The sequence below is a fragment of the Marmota flaviventris genome, chromosome 11 (assembly GCF_047511675.1).
Source record: "Marmota flaviventris isolate mMarFla1 chromosome 11, mMarFla1.hap1, whole genome shotgun sequence".
Lineage (NCBI taxonomy): Eukaryota > Metazoa > Chordata > Mammalia > Rodentia > Sciuridae > Marmota > Marmota flaviventris.
The window spans coordinates 61721955-61738764 of record NC_092508.1 but is presented as its reverse complement, the minus strand read 5'-3'; the positions used below and the strand labels follow the sequence as shown (position 1 = coordinate 61738764).

General features: G+C 34.6%; 1 protein-coding gene across 4 annotated transcripts in view; it reads left to right on the top strand.

Annotated features, from left to right (window-relative positions):
• Ubr3 (ubiquitin protein ligase E3 component n-recognin 3) overlaps nt 1-16810 on the top strand; it is a 227269-nt gene that overhangs the window by 195031 nt on the left and 15428 nt on the right. For all 4 annotated transcript variants that reach the window (XM_071619089.1, XM_071619090.1, XM_071619088.1 and 1 more), the window contains 3 exons: nt 5011-5135; nt 10597-10704; nt 10830-10955. In XM_071619089.1, the coding sequence (XP_071475190.1) occupies nt 5011-5135; nt 10597-10704; nt 10830-10955 (359 nt within the window). The remainder of the gene's footprint in view (nt 1-5010; nt 5136-10596; nt 10705-10829; nt 10956-16810) is intronic.

Here is a 16810-nt window from a genome sequence, read left to right as displayed (position 1 = left end):
ATACTCACACAATTTTAAATCAGGGAAGATTTTCTTTGGGAAGTGACTTTCAAGGTGTTATTTGACTGATTTCATGAGTTAGCCTACCTATGAGAAAGGAAGATTATTTCAGTTTGTAGACACCTAGGGGGGAAGGATGCCAAATGTTTCTTTAAAAGATCATCAGTCTTCTTAATATCAGTAATCATCAGGGAACTGCAAATCAAAACTACAGTGAGATATTACCTCTAACTGGTTTGGAAGGTTTCTATGAAAAAAGTATTGGTGAGGATGTGGAGAAAATGGAACCCTTATACCTTGTTGGAATGAATGTAAATTAGTTCAACCCTTATGGTAAAGATTGTCGAGGGTCCTCAGAAAATTAAAAATAGGACTATCATATGATACAGAGATCCTACTTCTGGGTGTAGAGCCAAAGGAAATGAAGTCAGTGTCTTGAGATATCTGTATCCCCATGTTCCATTGCCTCATTGTTTACAATAGCTAGGATGTGGAAACAACCTAAATGTTAATGAGTGAATGGATACACACATGCACATACACACATGCACACATATATACATGGAAGGTTATTTAACCTTAAAAAGGAAGGAAATCTCGTTCCATTTGCAACAGTGAACCTGGAGGATATTATGTTACATGAAATAAGCCAGTCCCAGAGATAAATACAATTGTCCCCTGGTATTTTCTAGGGATTGGTTTCAGGATGCCGCATGTATTCCAAAATTTGAAGATGTTCAAGTCTCTTATATAAAGATGGCATAATATTTGCATATAATTTATACATGTCCTGTGGTAATACTTTAAATCTTCTCTAGTTTACTTATAAGACAATATTACTATATATTTTTTCTTTAATTTATATATTTATATATTTTTATATATATACACACACACAATAATACAAGGTACATTGTGTAATTCCTAATACAATGTAAATGCTATGTAAAATAGTTGTTACACTGTATTGTTTAATAAAGCCAGAAAGAAAACTGTGCATGTTCAATAAAGATAATTTTTTTCCAAATATTTTCTATCTGAAGTTGATTGACTCTGCAGATGTGGAAGCTGTGGACACAGAGGACCAGCTGTAATGCATTATCCCATTTATATGTAGAATTTAAAACATTCATACTCATGGAAACAGTAGAAGTGTAGTTACCAGTGGTCAGGAGGGTGGGTGGGGAAGTGGGGAGATATTAGTCAAAGGTACAAGTGCCAAGAAAATAAGTTCTAGAATCTGCTCACACTGTATCTCCTAAATTAAGTATACTAACTGTATTTAATAAAACTTTGTTGTAGACGTTAAGTATTCTAACCACATACACATAAAGTGATAACTATATGAGGAGATGTATATGTTTACTTGAATGTGAATCATTTCAGAGTGTATGTTTATACTTTCAGTATTTATAATTTTCATCAATTACACCTCAGTGGAAAGGGGCAGACATCAGTCTAGCTACAGTAAAAAATAGATTGTAAGAATCTAAGAGGTGATGCAGATAAACTACCATGTAGAAAAGAATTAACATAGAAGGCCTGCTTGTAAAGTTGGATCTTAACTGGCATCAGTGAACTTGGGCTTTGGAAGGAAACCCATCATTTTCAGAACTGATAAGAATGCCAAATCTGTTTTGAGTAACAATGTGGTTCTTGCTGAACGCTTTTACTTTCTCCCTAGGAGTCTGGGATTTTGATATGTGCTAGGCAAGAGACATCCCTTTGGGTGCTGTCTCTTTCGTGAGATTTCTGAGCTGTCACAGCTTGTTGCTGGAGGAGATTAAGCACATCCAGTGTGGACTCTAAAAATTTCCTCAGGACTTTACCCAATGGGCCTTTTCCCTTTGCTGATTTTAGTTTGTATTTTTATGCTGTCATGAATCATAGTCATGAGTATGACTATAAGACTCAGTATAATCTTATGAGTTCTAGTGAATCATCAAACATGGAAATGATCAAGGATGTGACATAGTCACTTAGGTTGGAATTTTAGGTCTGGAAAAGAAACAATGGAAGTTTTGTCCAGGTTTTTTGAACTGACTTGGGAGATATTTAAAAAATAGAATTGACAGGACTTGGTAATTATTTTAATGTGGGTGAGAAAGAGACAGAAAAGTATCAAGGATGTCTATAAATTTTTCACTCCAGCAACTGATTACATAGAAATAAGCATTTGCTACCAGAGCAGCATAGTATGATAGAAGGAACACAGATTTGAAGAAAAAATATCTATATGGATGCAAGTTTAGAATCCTAGGTGTGTAAGTTTATCTGTCTGAAACATTGAGACCATTTTGAGGATTGAATAAGACATTTGAAAAGATTTTCTAAGTTATTACGTAATGCAGATGTTAACTATGATTGTTAAGCTCCCATTTAATATAAAAGTACCTCATATATGTCCAAAGCTATCAGGCACTTTATGTATTGTTTTTACTGTTTGATATTACTATAGTTTTCACTGAATTCTGAAACTCAGCAACTTAAATACTAGAATGTCTTTTTTTTTTTACTTTATAAAATACATATTTTATATTATACTATATTTATTTATTTAATAAAAATATTTTTAATTGCCAGTGGACCTTTATTTATTTATATGCAGTGCTGAGAATCAAGCCCAGTGCCTCACACATGCTAGGCAAGCGCTCTACTACTGAGCCACAACCCCAGCCCTCTTCTTTTTATTTATATATGACAGAGGAATGCATTACATTTCTAATTACACATATAGAGCACAATTTTTCATATCTCTGATTGTATACACAGTACATTCACACCAATTCGTGTCTTTATACCTGTACTTTGGATAATAATGATCATCACATTCTACCATCATTAATAATCCCATTCCCCCCTCCCTTCCCCTCCCACCCCTTTTTCCTATCTAGAATTTGTCTGTTCCTCCCATGCTCCCACTCCTTATCCCACTATGAATCAGCCTCCTTATATCAAAGAAAACTTTTGGCACTTAGTTTTTTTGGGATTGGCTAACTTCACTTAGCATTCATTATCTTCTCTAACTCCATCCATTTACCTGCAAATGCCATGATTTTTTTCTCTTTTATTGCTGAGTAATATTCCGTTATGTATATATGCCACATTTTTTTTATCCATTCATCTATTGAAGGGCATCTAGGTTAGTTCCACAGTTTAGCTATTGTGAATTGTGCTGCTATAAACATTGATGTGGCTGGGTCCCTGTAGTATGCTGTTTTTAGTCCTTTGTGTATAGGCCGAGGAGAGGGATAACTGGGTCAAATGGTGGTTCCATTCCCAGTTTTCCAAGAAATCTCCATACTGCTATCTATATTGGCTGCACCATTTGCAGTCCCACAGCAGTGTATGAGTGTATCTTTTTTTCCACATCCTCGCCAACACTTATTGTTGTTTGTGTGGATAATAGCTGCCATTCTGACTGGAGTGAGATGAAATCTTAGAGTGTTTTTTATTTGCATTTCTCTAATTACTAGTGATGATGAACATTTTTTCATGTATTGATTGATTGTACATCGTTTTCTGAGAAGTCTCTCTTAAGGTCCTTGGCCCATTTATTGATTGGGTTATTTGTTTTTTTGGTGTTTAGCTTTTTGAGTTCTTTATATAGCCTACTGATTAGTGCTCTATCTGATGTGCAAGGGGTTAAGATTTGTTCCCAAGATATAGGCTCACTTCACAGATTGTTTCTTTTGCTGAGAAGAAACTTTTTTGAGTTTGAGTCCCTCCCATTTATTGATTCTTGATTTTAATTCTTGCACCACAGGAGTCTTATTAAGGAAGTTGGAGTCTAATCCCATGTGATGTAGATTAGGACCTACTTTTTCTTCTATTAGACTCAGGGTCTCTGGTTGTATTTAAAAAAAAAAAAAAATAAATATATATATATATATATATATATATTAGTTGTCAATGGATCTTTTTATTTTATTTATTTATATGCAGTGGTGAGGATTGAACCCAGAGCCTCATGCATGCCAGGCAAGTGTTCTACCACTGAGCCACAACTCCAGCCCTCTGGTTGTATTCTTAAGTCCTTGATTTATTTTGATTTGAGTTTTGTGCATGGTGAGAAATAGAGGTTTAATTTCATTTTTTTGCATATGAATTTCCAGTTTTCTCAGCACCATTTGTTGAAGAGGCTATCTTTTCTCCAATGCATGTTCTTGGCACCTTTGTCTAATATATGATAATTGTAGTGGTATGGGTTGGTCTCTGTGTCCTCTATTCTGTACCATTGGTCTACCAGTCTGTTTTGGTGCTGATACCATGCTGTTTTTGTTACTATTTTTCTGTAGTATAGTTTAAGGTCTGGTATAATAATGCCACCTGCTTCACTTTTCCTGCTAAGGATTGCTTTAGCTATTCTGGATCTCTTATTTTTCCAGATGAATTTCATGATTGATTTTTCTGTTATTTTGAGGAATATCATTGGAATTTTGATTGGAATTGCATTAAATATATGTAGTGCTTTTGGAAGTACAGTCATTTTGATAATATTAATTCTGCCTATCCAAGAGCTAGGTAGATCTTTCCATCTTCTAAGGTCTTCTTTGATTTCTTTCTTTAGGATTCTGTAATTTTCATTATATAGATCTTTTGTATTATACTATTCTTTATGAGCTCTTTCTTATACTAGAGGTAGGTAATATGTTGGTTTTAAACATTGAAACACTTGAATGTTGTAATGAGCACCTGAAAACCAGCGAGGGTATTTGCCAAGGTTCTATAGGCTTCATTCCCAGGTTGAATGATGTTAACTTTTTGGTCTTCCAAAATAGATCATACTTTCTTATGCTTCTTATCAACATATTCTGTGGATGTATAGAGGAACATTGTTTTTATAATTTCAGATCTTTTAGGCAACAAGTATAGCACATCATAATTTCATTTTGTTAACTATTTAAGTGTTGCGTGTTGCACATGCAAGGAAAGCTGTATTTATGAAGTTATCTTGTTTATAAAATGTCTAGATTCCAAAAAAATAATGATATTCTTTTTCTCTCGTAGAACACTTCACCTGCATTGTGAAGGTGCTTTTTACCCTACTATATACACAGGCTCTTGCTGCACTTTCAGTTAAATGCAGTGAGGAAGATAGGTCAGCCTGGAAACACATGGGAGCTCTCAAAAAGGTTAGTCTCTTTTCTGAATTCATCATTTAGTAGTTTGGGGAACTCATTCAAATGAGGATATGAGTGAAGTTAAGTGTTTGAAAGACAAAATGAGTTAATGGTATTTTAATTGGAAGTAGAGTACCTTCAGACTTTAAAAAAAAGAATTAAATGTCTCCTTACGTGATTAGACTTTCTGCATCTGTCTCTATACTTGGCCTTTATCCCCTTAAATTTGGACAGTTTTGTTTTGTAAATTTTGCTACAAACATTAATCTTAAGGAAGTTATAAAAAGGATTGGGGATGTAGCTTAGTGATAGAGCATTTTCCCAGCAAGCATGAGGCCTTGGGTTCAGTCCCTAGTACCAAAAAAAATAAAATAAAAAAAATAAAAAACTGTGACATTTCAGTGAACATAGTAATTAAGTATCTGCAGATTTAAACTATTTATCTGTCAATTTTTTCTTTATTCCTATTTCCTATTACAATCTGAAGTTTGCTTTTTGACTTACACTTCTTTTTTTTAAAATATTTTTTTGTTGTCAATGGACCTTTTTTATTTAATTTATTTATATGTGGTGCTCAGAATTGAACCCAGTGTCTCACACATGCTAGCCAAGTGCTCTACCACTACAACCCCAGCACTTTGACTTACCACTTCTTTTTTTTTTTAATTAGTTGCTCAAGACAATACAATGATCTTGACATATCATACATTTGATTCAAATAGGGTATGAATTCTCATTTTTCCATGTGTACAGATTTGTTGAGAGCCACAGCCAAAAAAAGTCCCCCAATGAGCAGCTCTGTGGTCTGAAAGGGCAGGGAAACAGCCCAATGAGCATCACCACAGAGGAGCCAATCAGTTGGCAGCTAGAAGTTGCTGGGGTCGCTGTGAGCCATTCATCAGCTGGCAGCTTCCAGCTGCCAGCACAGATTGCAGGATCACATTGGTTATACAGCCATGTATATACTTACAGCAATCCTAGTGTCAGTTGTATTCTGCTGCCCTCCCTATCCCCCCTCCCCTCTCCTCCCCTCCCATCACCTCTCTCTACCCATCTACTGTGACACTTTTCTCTCTTTTTTTCCCCTTTCCTCTCATACCATCCTGTGTGTATTTTGTGTAACAATGAGGGTCTCCTTCCATCTTCCGTGCAGTTCTCCTTCTCCCTCCCATTCCCTCCCACCTCTCTTCCTTGTTTAGTGTTAATCTTCTTCTCATGCTCTTCCTCCCTACTCTGTTTTGAGTCACCTCCCTTATATCAGAGAAGACATTCAGCATTTGTTTTTTAGGGATTGGCTAACTTCGCTTAGCATAATCTGCTCTTTTTTTAATATTTATTTTTTGTGGTTGTAGTTGGACACAACACCTTAATTTTATTTATTTATTTATTTTTATGTGGTGTTGAGGATCGAACCTAGGGCCTTGCACATGCGAGATGAGCACTTTACTGCTGAGCCATAACACCAGCCTACCACTTCTAAACTTAAAAAACCTAGACTTGCCTTGTCTTGCCTTCCCTTCCCTTCACTTTCCCTTTTTTCCCACGTCCTTGCCAACATTTATTGTTACTTGTGGTTCTTGATAATTGCCATTCTGACTGGAGAGAGATGGAATCTCAGTGTAGTTTCCAAAATTAGGTCTTTTTCTCTTCAAAGTTCTTTTCAACTTTCCCTTACGGTACTTGTTGACTATCGGTCTCGTGCCGGTATTTAGCCTTAGATGGAGTTTACCACCCGCTTTGGGCTGCATTCCCAAGCAACCCGACTCCGGGAAGACCCGGGCCCGGCGCGCCGGGGGCCACTACCGGCCTCACACCGTCCACGGGCTGGGCCTCGATCAGAAGGACTTGCAAAATTAGGTCTTAATGACAAAATTTAAACAATTGTAAATTTCGGATGAAAGGAACAGGATTTAAGTGGCTGTTTAGTCAGTATTCTTTGTTAATTTTATAATTGATAGCTTTAAATTTTTTTTTTTTTAGTTATACATGGACACAGTATCTTTATTTTGTTTCTTTATTTTTATTTGATGCTGAGGATCGAACCCAGTGCCTCACGTATGCGAGGCAAGTGCTCTGCCACTTAGCCACAATCCCAGCCCTTGATAGCTATTTTTAAAAAGTCTTAGTAAAACACTATGACACCTGTTATTAGAACATAAATTAAAAATATGTTAGTTCATAGCCATATAAATTAGTACTGAAAACAAAAACTGTCATGGTTGGTTTGCCACGTTACCTTTCTCTACAATAGATATAAATATTTAGATATATAGAAGTTGTAAATAATGACTATGAATGATGAAATGGATCGCTGTGTATGAATTAAATTCTGTGTAATTCCTTTCTTTTTTTTTTTTTTTTTTATATACTTTCAATTCCCTCCCTTTTCACTCCCTTTTTCCTTTCTTCACTGGGTTTTACTCATTTCATCTCCATAATTCTTTATGCTTAGGTATGATAATTCTCACAAAAGCTTTTTTTTTGGTCATATCTAATCTAGCCTGGGGCAATAAATATATAGGTACTACGTATTTTTGAAGGGGTATTGAGATTAACTTGATAATAAGGTTTAGTTCTGTTGGAAAAATCATTATCACTGTAAATTGCATTCCTGTGTTCTGTGGAATTTTTGCTAAGAGTCTTTTATACTAGAATTTCTTAAGCCGAGATATTTGGGTAGATTCTGTTTTGTTTTGTTTTCTGGAAGTGGAAATGTGACATTCAGAATATACTTACAGGGCCTGTTATCCCCAAAAGTTTAAGAAGCACTGTAATTTAGACCAAGCATTATACCTAACACATACCCTCTGCATCTCTTACATACCTCACTGCATCTCTCAAACCTTGATCCCTTCCTTTATTTAACCCACTTTGTGTGTGTGTGTGTGTGTGTGTGTGTGTGTGTGTGTGTGTGTGGTGGTGGTGGTGGTGGTTCTGCAGATTGAACTCAGTGCCTTGTGCATGTGAGGCAGGCACTCTACCAACTGAGCTACGTCCCCAGCCCCCAACCCACTTATTTTTGCTACCTTTTCCTTAGTATTCTTCTGATCTGGAATTTAGATCTTTTGCCCATTTTCTCAGAAATTCATTCTTAAGTTTCATGAGCCTGTTCTTTCATTTATTCAAAGACTATTTAAAATATGCTTTCTTAAGACTTGTATACGTGTGAAATTCATTTTTTTTTCATCCAATACTCCTCTGGTGAGAAGAGTGCTCAGTATAAACTAGTAAACATTATATTTAACTGTCTGATTTAATATAGAATTCGGCATGTTCTTTATTTATGTAATACATGTTGATGTATTTGATTTATAAGGTAATTTCATTCAGTAATTCACTTGAGTGGTCTAAACATAAATATTATTCTTGAAATCATACTGAACAAAAAGTATTGTTCTTTGAAATAATACTATTGTTTTCTGTAACTCTAATTCAAAAGAGTACTAAATTTTGGAAGCTTTTGGCTGGGTTGTATATTTAAAGAATCTTAAGTATGTCACATTTATTAGCAAGTAACAAATCTTTCATGGTTATATTTTTTAAAGTTTTCTACATTTTGCGTTTAAGTGAACTCTGCCTTGTTTAAGAAATTATTTGATTAAGTTTTAATAATTTTGCTTGTTTGATATTCAGTGGTATGTTGATTCTTGTGAAGTATATGTAACCTGTAGGTCATCATATTTAGTATGTGATCATCCTGTTGATTAAGCAAGCAAAGGTGGGTGAGTCACCTGGTATAACACCAGTTGCAGTCAAGTACGTTTTGGTGGGGGCCAGGTAACTGGGGATTAAATCCAGGGGTGCTTAACCATCGATCCACATTCCTATCCCTTTTTATTTTTTGAGAAAGCATCTTGCTAAGTTTTCTAGGGCCTCGGTAAGTTGCTGAGGCTGGCTGGTTTTGAACTTGGGATTCTCCTGCTTCAGCCTCCTGAGCCACTTGGATTACAGGCATATGGCACCATACTCAACAAGGACACTTTAATAGTTTAAAATCAGGACATAGTTCTACATGGCAGAGTGAATGCAGCAGAAGGCAGAGGACTAATTTAAAATAAGGCAAAGAACTGATTATCAAAAAAGGAATGCTCAGGCAAATTCTAGTGTCAAAAGCTCCAATATTATCAAATAAATTCTATTTGTTATGAGCAGATATTTATTATGAAAAGGTATTCCTGGAAAATAGCATAGTTTCTGATATTTTGGAATTCATAGTTTGACTGAAAAGAATACAATATCATGGAAGAAACAATTAGAAAAGAAAATAGAAACAAGTCTCATCAAATAAATCTGCAGGCCAACTATAAGTACCTTAAAAGTTAAGAATAAACTTATATTCCATGGTGTTTACTCAATTCTTTTATTTTTCGTTTCAAAAATACAGTTAATGAGTAGCCTAAATGACATAATAGCAAAGTCATTACTTTATTCCAATTTATGTTTTACTATAATTTTCATGTTATACTTTTCTTTAATATTTTAATAAATATAAAAGAGGTACATTTCTTTATGAATAAAATATTTTATTGAAATAAATGTGAATTTATAAATAGCCATTATTTTGCTTTCTTATAAAATTGGAAGCAGTAATTATGTTTTTGTTGTAGACCATTATTCATTAGAGTTTTTGTACATCTGTAATAAATATATTATTCTGTTTGATTTGTAAATAGTTTTAACAAATTCTCTTCAAGAAATTTGAGGAAAGTTGTAAAATTTTTAAAAATGTGGCTCATGTTTTCTTCTAATACATGCATATATGATTTGTGCCATTACAGTGAGTGGTACAATATCTTTTATTTGGCTCTCTTCACATCATGAATATTTTCTACATAGTTTGAATTTGTCATAATCACTGCCTATAAAATATTCTGTTAAGTTGATATTCCATAATTTAGGTAACTGCATCATTATTGTTGTTCATTTCTCTCTCTCTCTCTCTCTCTTTTTTTTTTTTTTGGTATAGTGCTGCAATGACTGTCCTCTGCATATAGCTTTTTAATATTTATTTTTTAGTTATAAGTGGACACAATATCTTTATTTTATTTTTATGTGGTGCTGAGGATCAAACCCAGTGCCTCACGCATGCTAGGCAAGTATTCTACCTCTGAGCCACAGCCACAGCCCTGAATATAGCTTTTTTTAAAAAAATTTCTTTTGGATTATTTTCTTTGGATGAATTCCAGAGTGGAAATCACTGGCTCAAAAGGCATGTTTTGCATGTGTTCATTTGCATCTACATTATACAATTTATATGCTGTCTTTTAAACAAATTTTGGAATAGTTTTGATTACCTGTTCAATTTCATTGTGTGTCCAAAGGCATATGGTTGTATCCCAGTTTAGAAAAATTGAAGTTTCTATGCTTGAAGAATAATATAATCATAGTTTTGCTCATTAAAAAGTGTTATTTTCAACATAGATTTTTTTATATTTCATAATAACCAATGTAACTAATGTAACTTTTTTTCCAGAATACATGTGATGCAGAAAAGTCTTATGAAGTGTTATTGAGCTTTATTATAAATGAATTATCTAAAGGAAAGTTATACCATGAAGAAGGAACTCAGGAGTGTGTAATGGTATGTATTTGCTAAGATGAGACAGTAGTTATTGAGTAAAAGCTTAATATTTTGTTGCCATTGTGAATATAATTTACTACATCAATTATACAATGAATTGTTCAAATTTTCTTTTTTAACTTTAGATTAGTCCTATTGCTTGGTCTCCTGAATCCATGGAAAAGTATTTACAGGACTTCTGCTTACCTTTCCTCAGAATCACCAGCCTTCTTCAGCACCACCTTTTTGGGGAAGATTTACCTAGTTGCCAGGTAAAATTTGGGGTAGTGGATAAGGAGCCTTATTTTTTTTTAATATTTATTTTTTAGTTGTAGTTGGACACAATATCTTAATTTTGTATATTTATTTTTATGTGGTGCTGAGGATTGAACCCAGGGCCTCACATATGCTAAGTGGGCACTCCTAAGCCACAACCCCAGCCCCGGAGCCTTATTTTTATAATAAGCTATTTTTTAAAATTATGCTAATGTATAATATAATATTTATGTCTACATATGTAATCCTGACCTTATAAGTATATGTTATTCTACCTCAAAGAATAAATATTTGCTATTTTGGTATTCGTTAGCACTCACCCCTTTTTATAATATTACTAGTGTTGGATATTTGAGCAGTTTTGGATTGAATCAGTGATAATTCATTTCCAGTACTTAAATAGGTCATAGTATTTAGTTTATTGATTTATTTTTATCACTGATATGGTTTGCTTTTTTAAATTTTTTTTTATTTGTTTTAATTAGTTATACATGATAATAGAATGCATTTATGCACTTTCATATATCATACATAGATGGGATATAATTCCTCTTTTTTCTGAGTGTACATGTTGTAGAATCACATTGGTCATGCAGTCACATATATATATATAAAGTAATAATGTCTGTTTTGTTCTATTATCATTCGTATCCCCACATCCCTTCCCCACCCCTCTAATCTCTTTCCTCTACCTAATCTAAGGTAACTCTGTTTTTCTCTAGTGCTCCCCGCCTATTGTGAATTAACATCCTCATATTAGAGAAAACATTCAGCCTTTGGTTTTTTGGGATTGGCTTATTTCACTTAGCATGATATTCTCCAACTCTAGCATTTGCCATAATTTCATTCTTCTTTAAAGCCAAGTGAAATTCCATTGAATACATATACCACATTTTCTTTATCCATTCATCTATTGAAGGACACCTAGGTTGGTTCCATAGTTTAGCTATTATGAATTGGGCTGCGATAAATATTGACGTGGCCGTATTACTGTAGTATGCTGATTTTAAGTCCTTTGGGTATAAACCAAGGAGTGGGATAGCTGGGTGAAATGATGGTTCCATTCCAAGTTAGGAATCTCCATACTGCTTTCCATAGTGGTTATACCAATTTGCAGTCCCACGAGCAATGTATGAGTGTACCTTTTTTCCTACATCCTCACCAATATTTATTGTTGCCCGTATTCTTGATGATTGTCATTCTGAGTGGAATGAAATGAAATCTCAGTAGTTTTGATTTTCATTTCTCTAATTGCCAGAGATGTTCAACACTTTTTCATATATTTGTTGATCAGTTGTATTTCTTCTGTGAAATATCTGTTCAGTTCCTTAGCCCATTTATTGATTGGGTTATTTTTATATATCCTAGAGATTAATGCTTTATTGGAGGTATATGTGGTAAAGATTTTCTCCCAAAATGTAGGCTCTCTCCTCACATTATTGATTGTTTCCTTTACTGAGAAGAAACTTTTTAATTTGAATCCATCCCCTTTATTGATCCTTGATTTTACTTCTTGCACATTATGGGTCTTGTTAAGAAAGTCAGATACTAGGCCAACATGATGAAGATCTGGGCCTACTTTTTCTTCTATTAGGCATAGGATCTCTGTTCTAGTGCCTAAGTCTTTGATCCACTTTGAGTTGATTTTTGTGCAGGGTGAGAGATAGTGGTTTAATTTCATTTTGCTAAATATGAATTTCCAGTTTTGCCAGCACCATTTGTTGAAGAGGCTATCTTTTCTCCAATGTATGTTTTTAGTGCCTTTGCCTAGTATAAGATGATTGTATTTATGTGGGTTTATCTCTGTGTCCTCTATTCTGTACTATTAGTCTACAAGTCTATTTTGGTGCCAATACCATGCCATTTTTATTACTATAGCTTAGTAGTATAGTTTAAGTTCTGATATTGTGATGCCTCCTGCTTTACTCTTCTTGCTAAGGATTGCTTTGGCTATTCTGGGTCTCTTATTTTTCCAAATAAATTTCATGATTGCTTTTTCTATTTCTATGAAGAATGTCATTGGGATTTTAGTAGGAATTTCATTAAATCTGTATAACGCTTTGGGTAATATGGCCATTTTGACAATATTAATTCTGCCTGTCCAGCAACATGGGAGATCTTTCCATCTTCTGAAGTTTTCTTCAATTTTTTTTCCCTTAGTTTTCATTGTAGAGGTCTTTCACCTCATTTGTTAGATTGATTCCCAGGTATTTTATTTTATTTGAGGCTATTGTGAATGGGGTAGTTTTCCTAATTACTCTTCCAGCAGATTCATCGCTGACATATAGGAATGCCTTTGATTTATGGGTGTTGATTTTATATCCTGCTATTTTGCTGAATTCATTTATTAGTTCTAGAAGTTTTCTAGTGAACTTTTTTGGATCTTCTAGATATAGAATCATCCCATCAGCAAATAATGATAGGTGAGTCCTGGAATAAATATAATTTCTCCTCAACTCTCATATGTCTATATTTGGTACCAATTCTTGTAACAAAAGAAAGATGAAAATGAAAAAATCAAACAAGTTTATTAACATGTGCAGTGCACATCACATTGGAGAAACCTCAGTGAAAGGTAACTCAAACAAATGACTTAAAATTCTGGCTTATAAAAAATCTTCAACAACGAAATAAATTTTAAAGAAGTTACACGACAGAAGAAAGCAGTTTTAGACTTTTTAGAGGTAAGATATTGTAGGAAGGGAATAAATGAATGGAGTTGGGTTTGTTTGCATATTCCTCTGATACCATATCTGAGCTAATAAGAGTTGTCTCCAGTAAAGGAGAATTTGTATCCTATCTTTAGATGGAAAGTAGGGCAGGATACAAAGAGTACAAAGAGTGATCTTCCTCAGTTTGCTTTACTTCTTACTTGCCTTTAGCTCAAAAATATTTATGTCAAAGAAGCATATTTTGTAGTGACATTCAGTTTCCTTTACAAGTAAAAGAGAGGAAATAACAAAAATCAGAGTATAAATCTTATTATAATGGATTATAATGAATTATATTGGAGAAAATCAGTGACTTCAAAACCTGGTTCTTTGCAAAGATCAATAAAATGGATAAATTTAGATGTCAGGAGCTCAGCTGAGCTAGGAGAGAACTGAGCTGCCATGTGTCAGAATCACCAATTAAAGAAACAAATCAAGAGTGAGTTGTTTGTTCTCTTACTGATGCTGTAAGCAGGAGGCTAAAACTTGAGAAAATGCTAACTCTCCCAGTTCCCCAGTTCCTGAAAATGCCAACTCCACCTTTCCTTGTGGAATGGCACACTGGTCAAGGTTCTGGCAGTATTATGGACTAGTGGGTTGGAGTCAGTGGGGAAAGAACAGGAGTAGAAAAGTTACTGGGGTACTAAATCATGTTGGGGAAAAGTGTCTCCAAAGTTCTCCCTGCCCATCACCACATTAAGGAGGCCTTGGCAGAGGTACCTGAAGAGACTTCTGTCCAAGGCATTTACTCCAAGAAAATAGGAGTAAATGCACTGGGACTAGGAATATTAAATATGTGAAAGAGTATAGGTAGCCAAGGTAGCCTGAGACCTTAACTGCGGTTCCTTTCAGAGACTGGAACAATGTGTAGGGAGGGCAGTTTTCTCTATGAGACTTGTCAGGAAAGCCTTTGTAATTCCCTATGGTTAGATCTGAAAACCCATGCATATATTTTTTATTTAGGAGCTAGACTTCTCACTGGATTGATATGGAAAAAGAGAAAGAAAGTACAAATTACTAATATCAGGAATGAAGGAGGAGACTGTGGGAAGCCATCCTGACACGTGACTGGGCGACTCCCGTTAAGGGTCTGAGGCTTCTGGCTGTGTCGGAATTTTCCCGGCCCTTTCCTGATGAGAGAACCCGTCCGTGTGGGGGTGTGACTGACCACTGACCCCAGGGGCCCAATCACTGACCCTGACCTTGGAGTGCAGTCCCCCCTCAACCTTCATTGGATGGAATTATCCCCTGAATTTCTTGTTCCCCAATAAAAGGCTACTCCCTGGCGTGTTCACTCTCTCTCTCCTGCTAGCCCTGAGTAATCCTTGCTGCCCTGCTGGGCGGTTAGAGGTCGGAGCCAGAGAGGGGAGCCGTCTCGGACCTGGCAATAGAAATAAGGTAACTGAGTCTGTGTGTTTTATTTCGATCTCTTCTAACTAACTTTATGCCTAGAACCTCATTAATGAAACCATTGCGCAGGCCGCGTGGTAGAGGAGACCTCTGTATAAACCCATTAAAATACTGTGAATAATACTTTGCCAATAAATTTGATAACTTAGATGAAATAGACAAATTCATTGAAAGGTATAACTTGCTCAAGAAGAAATAGAAAATCTGAGTGGACTGATATTAAGAAAATTGATTTATTCAACCTATATAATTATTATTCTTTCAAAAAGAATAATCAACAATAAATTCTGTGAAACATTTAAGGAAGAAATCTTATTAATACTATATAAACTTTTAGAGTAGAGGAAGATAGTACAATTCTAATCTCATTTTATGAGGACAGTTTTATCCTGACAGCCAGATCAGGCATCACAAGAAGAGAAAACTATATCTCCCTGAACACAGAAGCAAAAAGATTTACTGTAGTATTAACAATAAAAAGAAGAATACCTCATGACCAAATGGATTTTTCTCATCTTTATTGAGGTAAATTGACAAATAAGAATTATTTATTTATGGTGCACACTATGATATTTTGACACATGTATATTTTGTAAAATGATTACCACAATCAAGCTAATTAACATATCCACCATCTTACATAGTTATCTTATTTTTTCTGATGCGAACATTTAAGAACTACTCAACCAATTGTAAGTATACAATACAGCATTATTAATCATAATCATTATGTAATACATTAACGCTCCAGAACTTATTCATCTTATGCCTGAAAGTTCATATCATTTGACCAACATCCCCCCATTTTTCCTATCTGCCTATCCCCTGGTAACTACCAGTCTACTCTGCTTCTATGAGTTTGACTTTTTTAGATTGCATACATAGATGGGGATCAGTATCTGTTTTTCTGTGACTGGCTTATTTAATATAGCAGAAAGTCCCTCAAATGTGTATGTATTGTAAATGACAGAATTTCTTTCTTTTTTAAGCCTGAATAATATTCTGGTATGTGTGTATCATATTTACTTTATTCGTTCACCCATCGATGGACAGTTAGATTGATTTCATATCTTGGCTAATGTGAATAATGTTGTAGCAAGTTTGGGCATGACCAAAAAGATTTATCCTGGGAATGCACAATTAGTTTAACAAAAATTAATTAATTGAATATATTAATAGAATAAATGAAAAAATTGTATGTGATCGTCTTAGTAAAAAAAAAAAAAAAGAAGAATTTGCCAAAATCTAACACCCTTTTTGGTAATTAAAAACAAAAAACAACAACAAAAAAACTTCAATAAACTAAGAATAGAACAGAGTTTGCTCAGCCTATAAAAGGATATCTATAAAAGGTACCTAGGTAACCTCATACAAATAATTAAAGACAGGAACAAGATTAGGAATCAGGCAAGGATATCTGTTCTCACCACTTTTTTTTTTTTTTTTTTGTAACAGGGATTGAGCACTCGAACACTGAGCCACATCAGCCCAATTTTATATTTTGTTTAGAGACAGGGTCTCACTGAGTTGCTTAGTGCCTCGTTTTTGCTGAGGTTGGGTTTGAACTTATGATCCACTTGTCTCAGCCTCCTCAGCAGCTGGATTATAGGCATGTGCAACCAGGACTGGCCACTTGTTTTTAATATTGTACTAGATTTGCAACAAGGTATTTAGGCAAGAAAAATAAACAAAAGGTATCCAAATTGAAAAGGTAGAGATATAAAGGAAGA